Here is a 21,322-nt window from a genome sequence, read left to right as displayed (position 1 = left end):
TTTAAGGTCAGAGCTAGATCTGGAAAAGCCATGGCCACACAAAGAAATCCTGTCTCGAAGGAAAAAAAAAAAAAGGAAAGAAAAGAAACCACCAACTATAGAAGTGTATACATACTTGGTTAATCAAAAGGCAAAATCCATGTTAAGGTAAATTATTTCAAAAGCCTATTTCAGATTTAGGCTGAGCGCACTAACTTTAGATTCCTGTGTGTACAGTGAGAGAGGCCTGCGTTAGGGACCATTCCTCACTCAAGAGGTGCTGATGGGCCCTGGCTGGGTCCCACGCTGGGCCTGTGATGACCCAGGAAGGCAATTTCACTGGCAAGTCTTGATTCCTGTAAGACTATCATTAAAAACCTAAACTTTATCATGCTTTCCTGCCCTGCTCTTTTTGATATAATAGCCCAAGCCAATTAATAACAACACCCATCTCTGAAGGTCGCACAGAAGCAGCAAGATAAAGGGGCTGTCACGGCCCAGGCAATCGCCTGAGTGCCAGGCCGGCGTCCCTCACAGCACTCACTTTTAATTTCTACATAGTGCCATTTGGACCAGAAAAAAAAAGAGTTGTTTTAAAATTAATTACCTTGTCAGTAGCTATTATGATTAAAAAGTAGGTCCACATCAATATCATGTGCCTTATTCAGAAAGAGAATTACAAGAAGAGCCATAAAAATCAATTTTTTAGGCCTGGAAATGGTGTCCTTGTTTGACAGGTGATTCCAGGATATGACATCCCCACTGGGGGAAGGGTGTCTTTTCTTTATCTGGCCAGGGGCCTTGTTCTCCATCTGAGTACATCAACTCCCATAATGCAGTGGGCTCTGGACTTCTGGAGGAAAGTCACAGTGAAAGCCACCCCTTCAGCTGTAGTCACTTGCATGGCATTTGAACCCAGAGGTGCCTTGGACCTGCTGAGGGTCCCTCTGGTCGCTGAAGCCACAGAGAGCACCACTGTAACATCCCACAGGGCCTAAGAGACGAAACCTGCATGAGGCTGGTTTGCTTTTTCATCCCGAGGAGCTGCAGAGATCTGGAGGTGGAGTCAATCATGACTTGTCAGCCCTGCTACTGAAGTGCGGTGAGCACACTGGTGAACTGGCTCCCTCCCTTTTAGTCTTCAACCAGTCACTGGTACATTAAACCTTTGGCATTATACATTTACTTAACTATGGAGTCTATATAAACTTAGAGATCAACCAAGGTTGGTTTTGTCCCAACTATAGGACAGATCATGTTTCTTGATCAAATAATCTTAAGTAGCCAAAATGACTGATAATATAAAATGGCTAAATTACCCCAAATATTTGAAGGTAGTTTAATTTCCTAAAAGCTTCTCCTCACCATAAGTCACCTAGTGACCAGCTTCTCACAGGTGTGCTTCAGCCACTGAATAAAAAGTAAGTTCATCCAGCAAAATTAATGGCATGACCAACCTGAAGCTCCCAATCCCTGTGGAGGTGCTGGGGGAGACATGATCTATCCCCATGAGGCCTGAAACCCTGGGGACTCTCAATTCAGAGGGTCTGAGAAGTGAGAGAGAATACCTCAGAGGCAAAGCCCTGGCAGTAGTAGGTCCTCAGAACACCTGGCATGGCTTGGGGTAGCTCACAGGTCTACCTGTGCTCAGGTCTAGTCCTAGCAACCATAACATTCCTCATTGACTGGGTCCCCAAGCACAGTACCCTTACAACATGGACACTTTCCTATCTTGCCACCTCATCCCGTTCCTCCAGCAGCAGCCATCAAGCCAGGCTACTCTGAGGCTCCTGGTCCATAGCACCACAGAGGACTGCTTCATGCAGCAGAACAATGACAATCTGGGCCACGTGGTTCTGGTGAACAAGCTACCATCTCAACCCTGGCCTATGAAAACTGATTTCCTCCTGAATGGCAGCCAGCCCCTGCAGGTTTAGCAGGTTTATGGTCCATGAATTCCTTCTAGGGAATGACCCAGGGTCAGTGCATTGGAAAAGGGGCCTTTAAGGAGGTCAGGAGGTTATTAGGTTAGAGGGACCTGACATGACAGGAAGAAGCCCCAGAGTTGTTGGCTTTGTACCATGCAAGGACACGGTGTCCACAAGCCATCTTTAGGGCCTGGCTTGCTGCCCTTAACCTGAATTTCAACCTCTAGAATCACAAGAAAGGAGTCTCAGTTGAGTCCCTTGTCTGAAGCCTTTTGCTGCAGCATCCAGAGCTCCCTGGGACAGTGTCCGTCCCTTGAGCACTGGCTACGGACAAAAGGACAGCAGGACAGGCAGGGAAGACATGGAACATACCTAGACTCTTAGCTACTGGCCAAGGCTCCTTGTAACGTGGACTCTACCTTCTTTCCCAGCACTCCAGGAAAGACTGAAATCACTAGTGGAATGCTAGAGACTGGGTTCTTTTCTTTGGATAGGGATTGGTCTCCTCTCCCATTGGCAATGTGCGGACATTCACTGTGTGCTGGGGCATCCTGGGCCATACCCACATTAGTCTTCTCAACTTTGCCAAAGCCATGGCCCACTTGGAAATAGTATCTCAGCTGCTGGGAGAGCTCTGTGCCCACTGTGTACCCTAGCATGAGGATTACAAACCGCACATTTGCACCTCTGGCCTCTCTTCCTAGCACTCATCGTTCCTATTTGCTTTCTAAGTATAGGACCTAGACACTGAATGTACTCCCCCCACCCACCCCTGCAACACCAAGACACCTCCACTGGGTATAAAGAAGCCACAAAGCTACACAGAAGAGCCTTAGCCTCCCGTTGATGCTTTATTTCTTATGCATCATCTGGCAGGAAAAACCACAGCTGAGATCTCCAGAAACTGAGCCCCCTCAAGTCTCAGACACCCATGAGCACTCAAAGCGATCTCAGCTTCACCAGCTGCAGGGAAAGAAAAACTGCGCTGCCTCCCCAAGATTGGCTAGAAGTGGGGAAGTGGGGAAGGCACCTTTTAAGAAGACACTGAGACCCTCTAAAGGGAGGCTCAACAAGAGAATGATGAGGCTCCGTCCACCAAGGAGTACCACCAGAGCAGACAGAATGCTGCAGATGCAGGCTGAGTGTCAGGAGGCCGTCACGGCACTCCTCAAGCATGGCACTCGCATGCACAGAACTAAACTACACATGTGTGCTGATCTAAGCCAGAGGCATGGAGAATAAAGAGATGTGCGCTTTCATTAGACAGACACAGTGAAGCATGCAGTAGAATGCAGACACTGCGTCCAGGTGGCACTGTGCAGCCACACAGGCTCAGGACACAGACACAGGGCACCAATGGTCCCTTACTTTGCTTTATTTCTTCAGAAGAGGGAAAAGGAGGGCAAAATGCACATGCCGACCACTGAGCAGAGCTGGGTGGTTTTCCATCAGAACTCTACACACTTTGGGGTGCCTGAATCCATCTTTGTAAAATGAAGGGCATACTGCAAATTTCATCAGTCACCTGAGACACTGGCCTGAGCCTCAGTTCACTCAACTGCAACTGGACTTGACATGTTCTAGCCTCCGTGCTCCCAATGGAACTCCTGGCAATGCTGGCACAGGCCTTGGGGTTTCAGGCTGAGGATTCGCACAGCAAGCCTCATTCACTATGGGAAGTCTGTGCTGTGTAGGGTGAGCTCCGAACAGTGGGTGACCTGAGGCCTCCATAGGCACAGCCCACAGAGACACCTGCACTCCTCCTCCAGGGCAGTGCGCAGTAAATGAGGTGCAAGAAACAGCTCTGTGCGGGCCACAGCAGAGCATTCCGGGGTGACCTAGATCCTTAGCCGGGAGCTCGCCTTTGCCTAGAGACGCAGTGCTTTTCTTCTGTTCACTGAACAGCAAGGCGAGTTCTGGGAACGGCCTAAAGAGAAACATTTAGATTGGAGGGGTCTTTGAGCAGCCTGACAGCTGACGGATGACCATCCATAAAGCGACAAAGAGGGGCTGTGTGGCAGCCGGCGTCACATAGCCTCTCCCTGGGAAACTAATTGCTCCGGATTGTCCAGAGGAACATTATTTTTCTGGCAATCATTTCCTTTGAATGCCCAAAATGAGCATGAAACAACTCTTTTCACTGGACATAAAAGTTAAATGTCCCAATGTTGATCAAATTAACTTCAGCACTGTGACAATGGACTGTGTTTGTGAGAAAATAATGGGGGGACAGAGGGGTGCTTTATGCCAGGGCTTCACAGTTGTAATGTAAAAATGTCTCTGTTGAACTAGCTAGGCCACATTTCAAAGAGGACACTGAAGGCTCCTGTCACTTGGCAGAAAAAAATCTCATTTCATGGGCTGAGCACCCGGGAAGGTTTCAGGGCAGGCTCACAGTTGCTGCCTCAGGGTCCTGGTTTAGTCACCCCACATGCCCCCAAAGGGCTAAGCTTGTGTCAAGAAGAGTATCACATCAGTAACCAGTGCAGGCACCTCCTGGAGCCACAGGAGGGTGGAGGCGGCACAGCATCCCCAGGCTCTAGCACAGACAGCTCCATCTTCCTGGGCCTCTGGACCCGCCTGCATCTCTCAGAGCCTGGCACACTCTTTACAACCTACGGGTTTTCTTTTAAAATCCTTCATAGAAGTGTATGGTGGCATACGCTTTAATCCAAGCAGTCAGATGGCAGAAGCAGGCAGATCTCTGTATATTCAAGGCCAGCCCGGTCTACAAAGCAAGTTCAGACAGCTAGGGCTACACTGCAAGATGCTGTCTCAGGACAAAGTAACCCCTCCACACACATACATCCATGTGCACACACACATGACTTTAGGCTAAAGAGTAGGTTCAGTGGTTAAGGATAAATGTAGCTCTTACAGAGGACCCAGGTTTGATTCCCAGAATCCACATGGTGGCTCACAGTCCCAGGAGAGCCAATGTTTTCTTTTGGCCTCCATGACTACCAGGCACATATGTGATATACATTTGGGCAAAACATTCATACACATAAATAATAAAATAAATCTAAAAAAGTTTTAAATCTTTCATTAGTAGATATTTAAGGCTAAAACCTCATAAATTACACAAAAATAGAAACATTACTATCTGACACAATTAGTCCTGGCTAGCCAGGCCAGGCATGGTGGCTCACAAGAGCTACTCCAGTACTCAAGCAGCTGAGGCAGGAGAATTGCTGTGCATTCCAGCCCAGTCTAGGTTACAGAGTAAGTTGCTTTTTAAAACAATGACAAAAAAGAAAGAAAAGAAGAAGAAAGAAAAAACAAAGAGAGAGAAGAAGATAAACAATACAAAACAAACCTGCAAAGGAAAAGAAAGGATGGGAAGCAAGGCAGCCCTAGGTGCTTATGCTGGCGTCAGCTCAGTCCCTCCCTGGCTCCCATGTGTCAGGTGTCTGCGTGTGCTGGCTCTAGTGCGGCCAGGCAGGCAGGCAGGCAGACAGACCACTCACAGCTGAGGCTCTGGAGAGTTGTGTCAGTTGACCCTTGGACTTGCTTCTTTATAGCTTATATTAAAATAATCTTGGAGAAAAGTTATGATATACTAGTGCCTTGGTTTTAATAGCATCTTTCTTTCTCTTTTGTGGACAGGGATGCAAGACTGTCCATCCCTGGGTCTAATGCCTTCACTCGCCATCTCAGACGAAGACAGGGACCTACAGGCTGGACAGGGAGATTAAACCAAGAACCCAGCCTCTCTATTCCAGCCTCCTCAGTGTCTCTTGCAGCTCAGTGGGGCCTGCAGACAATGCTCACACGGTTCCCAGTGCTTCTGTGAATACAGCGCTGTTGGTGGCGGTGTCCATTCAAAGGCCAGTACAGCATTGTCCTCCCCAATCAGCACAGTAGAATGCAGTCTGCTGGTGGCTGCCAAAAGGTTAGCCTCCCGATGAAAGGGCGGGCCATTATTCACCACTCCTGCAGAGTGCCCCTTTGTGCCCAGCAGCCCAGCCCTACACTGCGGAGGTCCGGATCTGCGGCTGGCTGAGCTCGCCACAGAAGCCATTCATTGGAATGCAAAGATGCAGAAAAGTGGCCCCCAGACCCAGAGGCTGCTTTTTTTGGAGGCTGGAGGCATGGTGGTGTAGGGCAATGACATATTCTAATGCCTTACTACACTGACAAGCTGACCATGGTCACCAGGACTGATGGACATTTGGTCTCTCTTGGCTCCCAGCTCCCTGGGAGGTCCCAGAAAAAGGGCTATGGAGCAAACAGTAGGAAAAACCGTACAGACAAGGCCCTTGATGCTGGCTGCTGATTCACTAGCCCAGGAAGGCAGTCCCATGGAGGCAAACACCACTACCATATGCTCCTGTCAGAAGGGAGGCTACAGGGGACCTACCCAAGACTCTAGCAAACTCCTTGAAATTGAGACATGATCCTGAGGTAAGACATTATCAGCTGAGTGCTATTCTTGGGATCTGGTCTTGATGGGGGCAGCATCAGCCATTTTTTTTAAACTGTAGAAGCTATTGAGCAACACTGTCATGGTGCCTCCACACAAACATAGCTAAGCAGGGCCCACAGCAGAGAATACTCGAAAGCAGGGCGGGTCAATTGTCGTCAGGAAGAATGATTTGAGGACACCAAAGGTTGAGGGGGCCTGGGCTCATAGACTGTGTGGGAAAGTTAGGCATGGACAGGAACTGGACATTTTGTTGGGCTAAAGCATCTGAACCCACTTCCAATCGCCTGAGCTGTCTCCCACAGTAAATGCTGAGTGAGGCTTCAGGCCTGGTACAGCACCTGCTCAGCCATCAACTCCAGATGAAAGAGAGTGACTACATATGGATTTGCAAGACAAGCCCCAGATAGGGGCAACAATAGGAGAAGCATCAGACCCATTTCCCTTATCTGTGGTTCTTCTGCAGGGACTTAGATGATAACTGTGGCACTGGGGGTCTTCTCTTACACTAGACACTGGGAGAAGTCAACAAAGGAAAGGAACCAGTGAAAGGACCTTAGGCTGACCTCTCTTGTGTGATGGCATGGCCTCCAGAGGTCACCAGCCTGGTGCTTATTTAATCGTGGCACAGGAGTGAGACTCTATCTTCTAACTCCTTGTAGAGAGCACTGCTTCAGAGGCACATGAAGGAGGAGCTCATAGACCAAGCTTGCTAATTGCCATTGCAGGCAAACGTGGTAGGGGACTCAGTGGTTCCAGCCCCACCCTACAGTGGCACCATGGTCCAAAGGACCCAGCTTTGCCTCTTATTTTAGGAGCACACTTATCTATGGCACAGGCAAGCATGTACAAATTTGCCCTGTACAAGCCTCACAACACATGTGTGCATTCACACACACATCATGCTCATACTCATCCAAACATTGTATGTACATACTTATGTTCACACACACATACTCACACACCACTCTCTCTCTCTCTCTCTCTCTCTTTCTCTCTCTCTCTCTCTCTCACTCACACACACACACACACACACACACACACGTGCGCGCGCACACTGTGTAAGGACTTCCCTAGCAACTGTTCTTTGGGACCTGGTCTGATGCCAGGGACCCTCAAGGCACATCCCTAGGTCGCTGGTGATACTGGGGCATGCCCTAGGACCTCCTTTCATGAGAGTCTTAGTTCGGCCATCAACAACATTCTTCTACATGTCAAGAAGTGGCTCCATGGGTACCCTAGGTAGACTGCTTTTCTTCTGGTTCAAACATCTTCCAAGAAGCCTGGACAGGCTCAGGGAGTACCCTGCCCCCTGCCACTCTTTCTTCCTGACTGAGTCAGGCTTGGCACATCCCAACCAGTGCCTCCTCTCTCAATGACACAGCAATGATATGACTGTCCCAAGGACAGTAGGTGATTTGGGAATCACGGAATTCTCTGCTTAGCATAACGCCTATACTCATAGATGGCCACTTCTTCAAGAGAACAGATAGGAAGTTCTCTAGGAAAGTGTGGAGGATGGGAGAGCCTAAAGAGAGGCCAGGTATAGGCTGGAGGGAGGCTAAGATCTGAGTGGAGGTCAGGATGGGCTGAGGAAAGGAGATAAAAGCCAAGCCAGACAAGAGTCCATATACTCTCATTCCTCTGAGCTCAATGTGTTGCCCTGCTCTGGGTTGTTACCAGACTTCTAGGGAACAGTGTAAGTATCAGGAGGAACCAAGATTATTTGCCCAGGTCTGTGGCAAGTGGCTATAGCCAACCAGAGTCGATCCTTCCCTGTCACATGGCAAGAGGATCAACTTGAGGGCCACAAGGAAGGAGAAAAGTCTAGATCTAGCTTCTTGGCTTCAGAGAATGCCTGTCTATAAGTCAGAAAGATACTGGTATCCAGGTCCAGATTCATCCTATCAGTCAGGGCTACCATCTTCTCTGGATGACAGTCTATTAGTCCTGACCCATTCAAGGTCACATAGGTCATCACATGCAGATCCTGTAGCCAGGGTGGGTGGGAGCCCCAGCAGAAAGTAGGCAGTCTCTAGCCCTGATAGCCACTAAGGAGGCCACTTCCCTTCACCAGGCATCATCCTGTGCCCAGGAAGCACACCCAGGCCAGCTAGACAGGAACGAGACAAAGGCAGGAAGAAGGTAACACATGATGAGCTGGGCAGCAGAGCTTCCTTGAATTGAGTCAAGCTCTACACCCCAGACACTCTGAACAGGGACAGATCTGTGGGAAGGATGCTGCCTGTGGCTAGCAGAGCACCAGAGGTGTCCCACAGTTGTGGTGATTCTGTGATACCATACTATGTATCTGCGTCTCCCCTACTCCCCCACCAATAGAACAGAGAAGGAAAGAGAAACACAAACACCTATCCTCAGTCACCCTAGAGTGAACTACAGCATTGCCTCCTCAAGCCAAAAGGCATGAGACCTTCAGTTACAGCTCCAATAAATCACCACAAAGATGGGTACTCTAGCTAAGTGAATATGAGCTGTTTCTCTTAAAAGAAACGGAGAATATTCTAGAACTTCTGGTAAGCTGTCGACTCATAGGCTGCTCCTCCAGAGGGTGCTGTTTGGGATTTACACCCTTCTCAGGGTGAAATTCCCAAGGGCCACTGTCAAACAGGAAAACACAAACCATGAAGAGCCTCAGAGTAGCCACAGTCATGCTGAGGAGTGGCTAGGGTCCAGCACTTACCTGTCGAGCACATAGCCCAGAGCCTTGTGCCTGACACCCGAGTACACAGAGGGGCTTGTCTCCCAGGCCACTAAGTTGGATGCATCATGAAAAAGATGGATGTTCACCAAGTCGAAGGCACTGTAATGAACAGAGGAAGGGACCTGTTAACCAAGAGCTACAACTCCAGGCTACCTGAAACAGAGCTATGCCTCTCTGCATCCCACCCTCTTCCTCAGTTTTGGATCAAAGTCCTGAGCACCTATCCTTAGTCGCCCCAGCACTGCCTCCCCAAGCCAGAAGGCACAGATCCTTCAGTTATAGCACCAATAAATCATGACAAAGATGGGTACTCTGGCTAAGTGATTAAGAACTGTTCTTAAAAGAAAGACAGTTGAATAGAACTTCCTGTAGGCTGTCAACCCAGCTTCAAGGAGGAGGATGCTTCTCTCTGAGTCTCTGTCCATAAGAGTCCACAGTGCAGGAGATGAACCACTGTTGGGAACCATGTAAGAGAGGGGCACAAAAACAGGTAGAAAAATAGTCCTTCCACTGTCTCTGAGCATACAGCCTGGGGGTCTCATGCATACAGACTTGAAGAGGTCAGAGTGCGGTCTGCATCAGACTTTCTTCCCAGGCGCTATGAAGACCCTAGCTATCTCTAGCTAGCATGTACCATCTGCTTTGCCAAGTGATGCTTCAGACTATCCCAAGGGCACACACTGGCATGGCACATTTCTACAGAGCACTGGAACTGCACCTCATCATTTCTCTTCGGCAGCAACATGAAGGAGAGCTCCACAACCCAGCCACCAGCTCTGTGCCCTAAGTGAGCCTTCCATACTATGTAGGGAGAATTTGGTTCCTGAGACCAAGGGCAAAGAGCAGCGTGGATGGATGGTCACCTCCTGGATTGGGTTGTGAGAGACTGTAGCTCTTTATCTTAGGAACCCTCTGTTCTTCTCTTCCATGTCCATTCTAGGCATTGTCCTGAACAGCTCTAGGACCAGGACCTTAGCTGAACTAAAGTGACCGGAGCTTAGTCAGTTCTACTTCAGGAGCTGAGAAGTGAGCCCCATGTTTCTGCAGTTTTCAGGTAGACAAGGTGGGCATTACTATGGAGAATGCTCATCCACAGGAAGAACAGGCTGGAACTGGCAAATGGGGCTAGGATGTCTATACCCAATAACATCAACTTGCCAGTCTGTCTTTGCAAAGCTTAACTTTGTGGCCTGGGACCTAATGGGAAGCCTTCCTACCAGGCCAACTGTGCAGTAGGCTCTTGCACACACAGGTTATACTTGAGGATGGGTAAGAGGTCTCCCTACTTTCCTTTGCGTTGAATGCACAGGAGACAACACTGTGCCACAGGTATCACCCATCAGCCAAAAGAGGAGTGATGGGCACTTTGAGTAGCCATGTCCCTGTTCAAAGTGAGTAGTCTGACATGTTTGCCACACTCAAAATTATGGAGTGTCAACAGTTAATCAGATACCATGCAACATACCAGTCAGCAATGCACCACCGCGTCCTGATGAAGCCTTTTCTTGACCATTTGCACTGAAAAGTAAAGGTTACAGTGTGAGCAACACAGAGAAATGGAAGCCACAGGGTTCATGTGTGCTCATAGCACAGCTAAGAGACATTCCTTACTTTGCTTGCTTGCTTGTTTTGGGGACAATGCCTTGCTACATGATCCAGGCTGGCCTCAAACTCATGATCCACCTAACTGTAGATGCCACTCCCAGCAGTGACATAGTGTGCAGTGTTTATGCACATATGGGACAGCTACTAGGCAGGGCAGGTGCTACAGACTGAATGAATGCCCCCTAAATCCTGATATTGACAGCTGACTTCCAATATGATGGGGTTAAGGGGTGGGGGCTCTGAATGGAGATCCTGTCACCAGGGCTAAGCCTTCTTTCAGAGGGGCTTGATGAAGGGAGTCTGGGCCTTTTCATCCTCTTACTGCTTTCTGCCATATTGGAGCTTTATTTGGGCTTGTGGAGGCAGGTAGCCAGGCCCTACCTTGAAAGAGGATACAGCCCTTACCAAATGCTCTGCTAGCTCCTGGTTCCCACACTGCCTGGGGATCCAAAACTGTGGGAAAATAACTTGTTCTGATTGACAAACCACCCAATCCTCAGGCTAGAACTGCTACTGAAGGCTAGACTAGATAGTGGATGGTCATTTCTACACCATCCGTGTTCTCTACAACCAACCAACCAAACAACCACCATTCAGAGTCTAGGAAGCCCCCGCTTGGTCCTGAAATGACGAAAAAGTAAGAAAAGCAGAGAAAGTGGGGGGAAGGGGAGAGAAAGAGTGGAGCAGAAGCTGGCCTTTGCTCTTGACTGACTATGCTTCAGATACACTGCACATACAGCTGCACCTCCCGAACTTTTAGTCCCTGCTAACCAAGGCTGCTCATGCAGACACACAAGGGGGCTAGGCTCACCAAATAGTCTGCTGACATTAGTCCTGCCTGTGGGACAATGGCCTTTCCAGCACTCAGGGTATATGAATGCAAGAAGTGAACTTTACATTCTACTTTTATTTTAATTCATACAGCTCCACAGTTGAAAGCCATCTCATTCATCTTCAGCTCACAAAGGGGAGGCAGGAGCAAGAGTCTTATCTCCCTAAGGAGAATACTCCACAGGGTGGGGACCCTCTACAGTGTCTGGTACTTTGTCCACACTTCTTTGCTTGCAAATGTTTGTTGCCATGGCTTGCTGGTCTGGTACAAGGCTTCTGGCTTCTGCTATTCTATCAGTACTGGATCCTCACTGGGACTCCTCTCAGATATCCTATTAGTACCGTGTCATGGAGATCCTATAGTTTTTGATCTGTAGGACTGGCCCCTTTGTATACTGTAGTAGTTCATTGATGGGTTAGATGTTGGGTGGGCCAACTCACAGCCTGGATCTGGGCCTGAGAGGTAGCTGAGTTGGTCAGCCCTCTAGCTCTCCCTCTCTCAAGCTCTTGGCCAGCTAACCAGCGGAAGCCCAGGAGCAGGGCTGCTTTCCCAAGTGTTGCAGCCAGTGAGGGACAGGGACAGTTTTCTCACTCTCAAGACCCAAGAGCCAACTCTCCTGTCTACCACAGATGCCAAGGGATGTGGGAAGAGGGGGAGAGCATTTCTACTCCATTCACACTGCCGCCCAGCAGACAAGAGGCAAGGCTGACTCTCCCACACTAATGCCCTCCGACCAGCTCACCCACAACCTTCATTTCTAGGGCCATCCCTACTGTGCTGTAAGCAGGTGAGGGGTAGGGCCAGTTTTCCTGCTTGTTTAGTTTTAAAAATTAAATTCCCATAATGGAGCACTGAATTCAACATCAATTACTAATTAAATACATAATAAAATGAGTTTCTATAACAAACTTGGTAATAATTGCAATTAAGATTTTAGCTAGATATGAGACTTTATCTGCGTTCTAGACAAATCTCAAGAAATACAACTGTTAATGTTTGTATAACTCAACAGTTTCATAAGCTATTTACAGAAAACGTACTGCCTCTGAGGCACACTCCAACTATGACCATTCAGACTTCATTTCCAACACTGTGACAGAATGGCAAGATGTAGCTAGCTATCACTCAGGGCTACATTCCCATGGCCGTCATTCCCAGTGTATAACCTCAGTTTTATCCATATCCTTGGTCTAGACTGGGACACATTTCTGTCCTCTCAAAGGCCAGGGAGCCCTACTTAGCTACTTCAAACGACAGTCCTCCTTCAGCATCCCAGTCACCCTTCAGTGACCTGAAAGGAGGTCTGCACAGCAAAGCTTTCCAGGAAGAAAAGAGCCCCAAACTTCTTCAGACAGCCAGGAGTCTGCAAAAGGGAAGAAAACTGGGATCCATGCTCCTCAAGGCTCTATCTTTCTGACAACTCATTCCCTTTTATAATCAAGCATGAACACTGCTACATGGGGCTAGCCAACATATGTACCCCACCCCTATCAGCAGACCATCAGGTGGCTTTCTGACAAGGAGACTCTTTAGTGAGGCTTCCCTGACTACACACAGCACACACACATACATGCAAAGGAACAACACATGCACATGTTAACATATATACACATTTGTATTTGTCATGTATTACACACAGCAAATACACATACATGCAAAGGAACAACACATGCGCATATAAACACACACACATATTTATTTGTTACGTAGGGCAAATATTACTTACAATTGTAAGTAGAATTACTACAGGCATAGAGGCAGGAGCCCAGACCATAGCAAAGGCCTTGGAAGGCCTAGAAGTACCTACCTACAAAGCTGTCACCTGGCCATTGCAGATGGGAGGTGGGGCTCAACTCTGATGGGCTACTTCTAGCAAGCCATATTCATTCCTGACCACCTTCTGAAACCTTCACTTATGAACTCCTCTGAGCCGATGGGAATGGCGAGAATCTCATATCCCTGGGATAGGTGGTGGTACCCAGGCCCTCACAGGGGTTCTCTCTCTTAAGGGCCATGACCACACAAAGAGAACCCACACAGGCCCAGGAAAGCAGCACAGCGCTCACCTCGTGTGGCCTCTGCTCAGTCCCCTGTTAATAGGGTTCCTTGAACCAACAGATGGATTGCGAATCTAGGCAGCTTCATCTACTGAGAGAGCATAAATCGCAACGGAGAAAAGAGAGGCTATGGGAGGTTATCACCAACCAGCCCCACTGAGGAAGGCCTGCTTGGAGCATTAGTGGAATTAATTCATCTTTCATGGGCACATGCAGCAGGGCCTGTGATCTATGGTAACAACCAATTTCTCACCACGGCCAAGAGGAAAAAAATGACTTGGTCCGATCGACTACACAAATCTGCTTTTTAAAAATGGCCTCGCGTTATCTGGAGTGTTGCTCCCAGAGGCGTCATTTGAAATTCATACTGAGCCAGAAGCACCCATAAATCAGCAGAGAAAGTTTTGTTAGTTTTAGAAGCAGAGGGCCGTCATTATTTGGAATTGCATTATGCCTCCATCACAGTAATTACATTTAGATTATCCTTAAGTGATGGCAATAAAAGAAAGAGAGATCAGTCTTCAACTAATTCTCTCCCCTAAATGTGCTGGGTGCAATGACGGTCTGGCAGAAGGCATTAAGGGGCAAGCCTGGGCGGGGACACTGAGGCTGTGGACAGAGCTATTGCTGCGACTTCTGCACTGGAGCCCCAGGCCCTACCCTAAAGGAATACAACATGCTCTGAGAGGTTTTATGAATTAGGAAGCACCACAGAACTGACAGAGAATACTGGAGCTTGTGGCTTTCACATAGATTCTGTTGCTGTTAATTACTGTGGTGTTGTGGCACAGCTCATGACATAAGGTTGAGGACGTGGAGCCCCAAGACACTCCCCAGTTGAGCCCTCATGCTCCTCAAAGGCCCAGGAGCCACTCTAACAACTGAATCGGAATGTTGCTGATTTCCACAGAAGGACCCCATGGATATTTTTGTTCCTTGGAAAAGCTATAGTCCTCGCTTTAGATACTAGTTACTGCTGAGTTGGGCTTCTGCTCTCTTAGAACTGGGGTAGACGGGATCAGTTGTTACATATGAACCACAGAAGACCTTCCCTGCTACCCTCCTCCACCCTTAAGAGGCATGAAGCAAAAGGGCCTAGAAACTGAGCCAGGGCAGACCTGAGCACGCAGAAGAAAGAGATTTGAGACATCCTTGGCTGAGGGACAATGGATGGGGAAGCCAAGCCACAACCTGACAAGAGGCAGCCCTGATACCTTCATTCAAGGTACAATTACAATGCAAGTTAATAAAATTGGGACCTTGCTAAAAGAAACAAATGAACAAACAAACAAACAACAACAACAACAACAGACTATCTGTGAGCAAGTGTACTATCACACAGTGCAGCCACCTATGAGAGGGAACCACAGAACAGTCCTTGGGTCTGGCTAGACTGTCCTAACACCACAGTAAAGGGGGACATGTGTGAACTGCCAGTAGCCATCAGGGGCTAATTCTTGTTCTTCCTACCTTGGCACCTAAAACACTTCTGGTCAGTGCATCCAATACCTACTGTACCTCAACACATGAAGGGCAAGATGTCCAAATGAAGTCTGAAGGAGCTACTAAACTGAGCAGAGTCAAAAAAAGCAGCTTTTGGCTTTTACATTTCTAATCTTTTATCAAGCAGGTACAACTGCTAGCATGTATCATTAAGCCACTAGTTCTGTGTTAGCTGGTGGGTCTTCACTGGCTGTGGCAAGCCAGCGGCCTCCTCCGGGGACTTAGCTCTCACTCCAGCAAGCCCAAGGAAGGCGAAAGCCTCCCTCCCATGAACAGTGTCTGCATACCACAGCACATAAGAAACATAAGAAACAGCACATCAAGGCACTCCTAGCCACTTTATCTGCCCAAGAGAATGAAGACATTTCCTTCTCTTTTAGGAATGGCTCTCCTGTCTCAAAGTGACATTTTTAGTATAGTGACAACAGAACCTGAGCCCTTACATTCTCTGTGCCCTTACTCAGGGTAGTTCAGATCACCCTGCAATCCAAGGAAAAGAGTCCTATGGTGGGACAGCTGACTGTAACTGATGGCAGCGGAGGAGAGCCCAAACCTACATGGCCTCTGACTCACTCATTCTGATAATAGTGTGCTGAGGAGGAGGCACCAGTCCTCACACACCTCGGGAAAGTAGTCCTGTGGGAACTTCTCCTTCTCCAGCATGGGTGTGCTCTCCAAAGTGTCCGAATAGATCTCCTTGCCAGTGACTTTTTTATACTTCTTAGCTGGAAAAGACAGAAAGAATGATGTGAGTTAACACCATCAGCGCAGCCTAACAACTAGCCTCATGCTACTGGGGGATGCCATGCTATACCACAGCAGCCCCTGGGTCAGAAGGACGCCTTCAAGCAGGCAAGAGGCCAACTGCTGCTCCAGAGGTGCCTGTGGCTCATAAATTCTTGTTCCATGACCTGGAACCTGACACTCTACTTCATTATCCCCTAAGAGCTCCCAGCCTGCAGATTTACAGGGGCTAATTGGCACCTTCTTTGAAAGCCATGAATATATTTAAGAGGGCTGTAGAATTACCATTCACTCAGACCTTCACATGAATTTATTTAATAACATTGATTTCCTCTTCACACACGAACGACATCACTCATATTCTAGGGAAGTTTTTACATGAGATGTAGACAGAGACACAGGGCAGGCATTCTTTGGACCTGCCCTGCTAGCAGCTAGCCTACCCATCCAGTACTGACAGAACTGTGGCAGGCCCTAGTCTGAGTCCTTCCACAGGCAGGACTGAGGGAGGCCCTTTCAGTGCACAAGTATCCCACATCCTCACTGATCCATGAGAAGCTCTCAGAGCCCTCACAGGTAAGACAAGAGAAATGCTAGCCCTGCAAGGTGCCAGATGGTTCAGACAACATTTGGCCTTCAGGGTCAGGTCATAGTCCAGTCTTGTTCCTTATGTTACCAGTGCCAGTACCCCAAGATTCCGAGCTAAAATCTCATGCTGATGGCACATGATGAATATTACAGGGACCAGAAAGTCCATAGGAGCTGTCCTGGGACTGGGTCAACTCTGAGCTGACTGCATCATGGGCCTCCTACTCTATTTAGATTTAAGCAGATACTAGATAGACATGAATGTGCTGGGCTTTGAAGTCACCTCCACCACCTTCACTGCAAAGGACAAGGGGTCTCCCTCACTCAGAGAGAAAAGACCTTAGCAGAGCAAGGAGGCAGTACCTAGAGTGGGTAGGCAGGATCAGACAGGCCTCAGTGAGCCCTGTGGTAGAGCAGAAATACACTTACCCCAGGAACACTTGTTGCAGATGCCCCAATCCAACAGAAGGGTATTTTCCCATATAGTAGTAGCCAGTCATGCTAGGGTAGCTAAGTGTCTGCTGAAAGGGCATGGGGAAGTCTGACTAGACACTTCCACCAAAGGCTGAAGGCCCGAACAGATACCTGTGAGGTACCCAGGCATGTAACTTTCCCCACAGGCTTGTCAGTGGGCTGCTTGATACCCCTTACCAGACCCATGAAGCTCAAGTGCTCAATCCTTACCCCTTGTTATCATACCCATTGCCCCAGTGTGCCCCGTGCTCTTGAGATAAAAGAACAATGGCAGGGAACCACTCAGACAGGAAAGAAGCTAGGCAAGGGGCAAGAATGGACCCATGTCTACTCCTGAGGAAAGACCTGTCTAATTGCTGTCTTCTAAACTTCTATCAGCCAACAGTGGAGTAGCCAGGTGGACAATGCCACATACCAGTGAGAGAAGACACTGCTCTAATGCTCCGCTCCCTATGTGCCCCCCAGCAATTCTGGCTGAACTGCAACACTTTTCCTGGGAGCCTGGTCTCGCAGCTGAAGATGTACACTGAGCAAGAACACCTCACATACACAGAAAGGGCTATGTTACTGAAAAGCAGGTCCACATGTGACAATAGATAGAGAAATGGCAGGGGCTTTGAGAGGCCACTGTGCCTAAAAGGAATCCAGCAGCCATCATTGCCTGAGGATGAAGAAGAAACTGGAGTGGGAGGGCACATCTTTAAAAGGTCACTTCAGAGCCAGTTAAAGACTCCACATGTGCCCATTCCACATGTGCATGTGCATATGTGCATGTCGGCATAGACCGTGATATCCATTGAAGTCCAGTGTACTTCGAGCTCTGCATGCTGCTGTTATGGGTTTTGGCAGATGCAGACAAATGTCATATACCCACTGCTACAGAATCACATGCACTACTTTTTTCTGTCCCAAAGGTCCTCTACACCCTCACACAACACTTCACTCCATCTAGTCATGCTCTATGTCTCTCGAGTTCTGCCATTTCCAGACAGTCACAGCTGGATCCTGCAGTGCACAGCCTCTAGACCAGCATCTTTCACCTGCTTACTTCTCTTGATGGCTGACCAGCATCCCTCTGTAATGATACACCATTCATTTTCCAGTTTCTCATTGACTCTGATGCATGCTGGAGAGGTTTACAGCTGACTTTCTTGTTCAGTGGAGGACAGAAATTCCTAGTTTGCTAAGAGTACTTGTTGAATTCTGCCATATGCTTTTTCGGTATCCATTAACCCAGTAATGAAGTTTTCTTTAACAGATGGTGCGAGCAATTCTATTGGCTGACTTTGGAATGTGAAGTCAATTGCGTGTCTAGAGTAAACCCCGACTGTTCGTAGTGTATAACTCTTCTTACACATTGCTATCATCTTCCTGAGACCATCTGCATTCTATTTTCATGAAGTAGTCTGTCGTTTTCCCTTTTTCCAATGCCTTTGTCTAGTTTTGGGATTCAAGCAGCGCTGGCCTTCCTGGGCAGGTCCAGGTACTCCTTGGCTTGGACCTGGGAACTTTGTAGAGAACACTAGTTTCCCTCAGTAGATTCACCAGTGAGCCCTCTCAGGACTGGCAGGGTTGTTCAGAAGGTTTACCACTGACTTAACTCCATTCACAATTGTAGGTATTTTCAGCTGCAAAGCCCTTGTACAAATATTCAGACTGTAATGTCCCTACAATTCTCCATCATATTATTAAACTTATAGGCACAGCTTATAGGCAAAAACTTGTTATGATATTCTGATATTACCCTGTTATCAGTAGGGGTCCCTTACTCACTTCTGAGTGGCCTGTTATTCATTTCTGCTATCAAGACTCAGTGTCTTTCTTCTTTTTTGTTCTTGGTTCATAGGGCTAACAGTTTATCACTTTAATAGATCTTTTTTTTTTTTTTCTACAAACCAATTCTCTCTGATTCCCTGTATGCAATTCCATTCATTCTGTCCCCGATCTGAATTTCTGTTTTTCCATTTATGGTGAATTTTGTTTCCTACTCTCTTGCACCTCAGTCCTGAGTGCACTGACCACACTTGCTTTTAATTCCCAGTACAACTGCTCCAGATCTCTGTCATATTTGAGTCTGTGTCAGAGACCTGGTTCATCTTCTTAGCCTGACTTTTATGTCTTTAGCATGTTGCTGGGGGCAGAACATGAGCCACTGGATCACAGAAGCAGACGGATTTGCAGGATTAAGGCCATGTGCCCTATGACTGTAGTGTCAGACACTCAATCTCCCATCCCCCTGCTTGCCTCTGGTGCTTGAGAATTTCCAGTGAGGCATCTTCTCACAGTCAGAACAGCATTTATCTTCCACCAAGTCTGACCCAGCTGTGATCTTCCCACTGCCCAGCAGCCCCACAGCCCACAAGACAAGAAGGCTAGAAGCTGGTTGAGTATCACTTTCCTGGCCAGATGGGTTCTGATGAGAGCCCAGTTAGCTGGGGACTTGGTTTCCTTGAAGGCAGGCCCTGTGAAGGACAAGGGAGCACCTGGCCTTGACTGTGAAATTTCTTTGGGACTCTTAGAATTAAAACTCAAACACCTGGGAACTAGGCTTCCTCTCCAAGCTCGTCCACATCAGTCTCCTGTTGCACATGCATGGCCACCAGCTACAGTTCCGAAGCATGCCTACTCCTGACAAGCATACCCCAGCACCTATCTGTCTGCTGGGGGATGGCTTTGCCGTGTCCTTATTTCCTGTTTGTAGTGTGTAATATTAAAAAAAAAAAAAAACCAATACATGCTATCGCTGGCTAGGCACCAGCTGGTGGTCTCAGTCTATTCCCAGCCTGGTACCAAGTCTGAGACTGAATGCTTTCCCTTGCTGAGGCCTCTCTAGACCAGATCTCTGAGATAGCTCTCTCCTCCCCAAGGCTGGCTGCTGCCAAACCCGCTCAGCTTTCCCAAATGTCCACGGCTAGCTGGGGTAGACGCTTGTAAACTGGAGCTTTGTCTCAGTTACCTTTCCCTGGAGCTCAGTTGAATCACTGCGAGATGGAAAACACCAGACGATCTTGGTTTAGAATCATCAGCACAATCACTGGGCTTGGAACCTAGCATCCTAAATTCACCAATTATTCTATGTTAGAAATCTTCCAGTGGTGGATCCTGGTAGATTTGACCACCTGAACTAACAGCCCCCAGCCTATATCTTGGTTGCCTTGCTTCTGCTTGGTCCAAAAGGAAAGTCCCCCTCCTCACACAGCGATTGGCTTCTTGTTGTTTTTATTATTTAATCAATTAGGGGAAAATTCCACTACACCCATCGGATCCAAAAAGAGCTGCTCTGCTTGTATCTTTGAGAATGACACCAAGTCTTCCAAGTATTGTCTACTGGACCAGAAAGTAGAAATCCCTCTATCCTTTTCTGCTGCTTTTTCAGGGACTCCTTAAATTTCCAACTAGGTTCTCACTTTTTCAAATTGGGTGATGAACTCTTAATTTTATTCAGGATGTCTAGATTTCATTCAGTAGCTCACATCAAGCCAGGACTGTGAGTACTGTGTGCCCACCCTAACCTGAGATGACCCTGTAAGCTCCACGAGTGCCAGCTGCCACCAGGTCGGACCACTCTATTTGCAGAGTCATGTCTTACCCTGGATAGAAGCTTGCTTGCACATGCCCACACTGCCTCTGCTTCTGCCCCTACTGGCAATGGGAAGCTCCTGGGTAAAGGTCTGCACAGTGAAGCGAGTGTTAGCAAGGCACAATATCACTTCACTGACTTCATTTAATAGTTAAATATGTATGCAAATGGTTTCTTATGGATTCAGAAGCTCTTGAGGTTGTTGTTTCCCCCCCAACTCCCCAACACCCCCCCCAAACAGGGATTCTCTGTGTAGCCATGGCTGTTCTGAAACCACCCTACAGACCAGGCTGGCCTCACACTCAGAGACCTACCTGCTTCTGCCTCTGAATACTGTGTCTTACCCTAACTTTGAAGGGAATAGTCCACGTCTAAACATCACTGCTGGGGACATGTAAGTACCTCATGTCCACAGAGTCATGAGAAAGCAGCCCTGGCCACCTCCTCCTGGCCACATGCTTGGTGAGAAAGACAAGTGCTGTGCTGAGAAGCACCTGTAGAAGCAAAGGGAGAGCTACTCTGCTGCCAAGAAGCCTGTTCAGCACAAGGCAGGACAGGGTGCTAGAGCAATGCGGGGAAGACAGTTCCCCACCTCCTAGGGGGAAGCTCTCTCTGGGTAAACACCAACAGTGAATCAGAAGCAGCCAATGGAAGTGGTCACTCTACTGGGTATAAAGACCTGATGAGAAGGACTTTAAAATGCATGATTTTGGCTTGGGGTTTGAAAGTACAACACATCACAGTAGAAAGCCTTGGCACGGGGTGGTAGCAGCCGTGGCTTGAGGCTCTGATGGCAAGACACTGTTCACCCTAGAGATTAGGAAGCAGAACTGGGATACCTCAATTCTTTACCCCAGTGACCCACTACCCTACAGCTAGGTTCC

General features: G+C 48.1%; 1 protein-coding gene across 4 annotated transcripts in view; it reads right to left on the bottom strand.

The window, feature by feature from the left end:
* The window catches only part of Inpp5a (inositol polyphosphate-5-phosphatase A), a 184,426-nt gene that overhangs the window by 39,451 nt on the left and 123,653 nt on the right, over positions 1 to 21,322 (bottom strand). For all 4 annotated transcript variants that reach the window (XM_087577269.1, NM_001108923.2, XM_087577273.1 and 1 more), the window contains 3 exon segments: positions 15,674 to 15,777; positions 10,521 to 10,573; positions 9,035 to 9,154 (listed from right to left, as the gene is read on the bottom strand). In XM_087577269.1, the coding sequence (XP_087433395.1) occupies positions 9,035 to 9,154; positions 10,521 to 10,573; positions 15,674 to 15,777 (277 nt within the window).

Source organism: Rattus norvegicus, chromosome 1 (genome assembly GCF_021556685.1).
Source record: "Rattus norvegicus strain SHRSP/BbbUtx chromosome 1, alternate assembly SHRSP_T2T, whole genome shotgun sequence".
NCBI lineage: Eukaryota > Metazoa > Chordata > Mammalia > Rodentia > Muridae > Rattus > Rattus norvegicus.
Note: the sequence above shows the minus strand (reverse complement) of the source record. Positions and strands in the feature narration are given on the sequence as shown.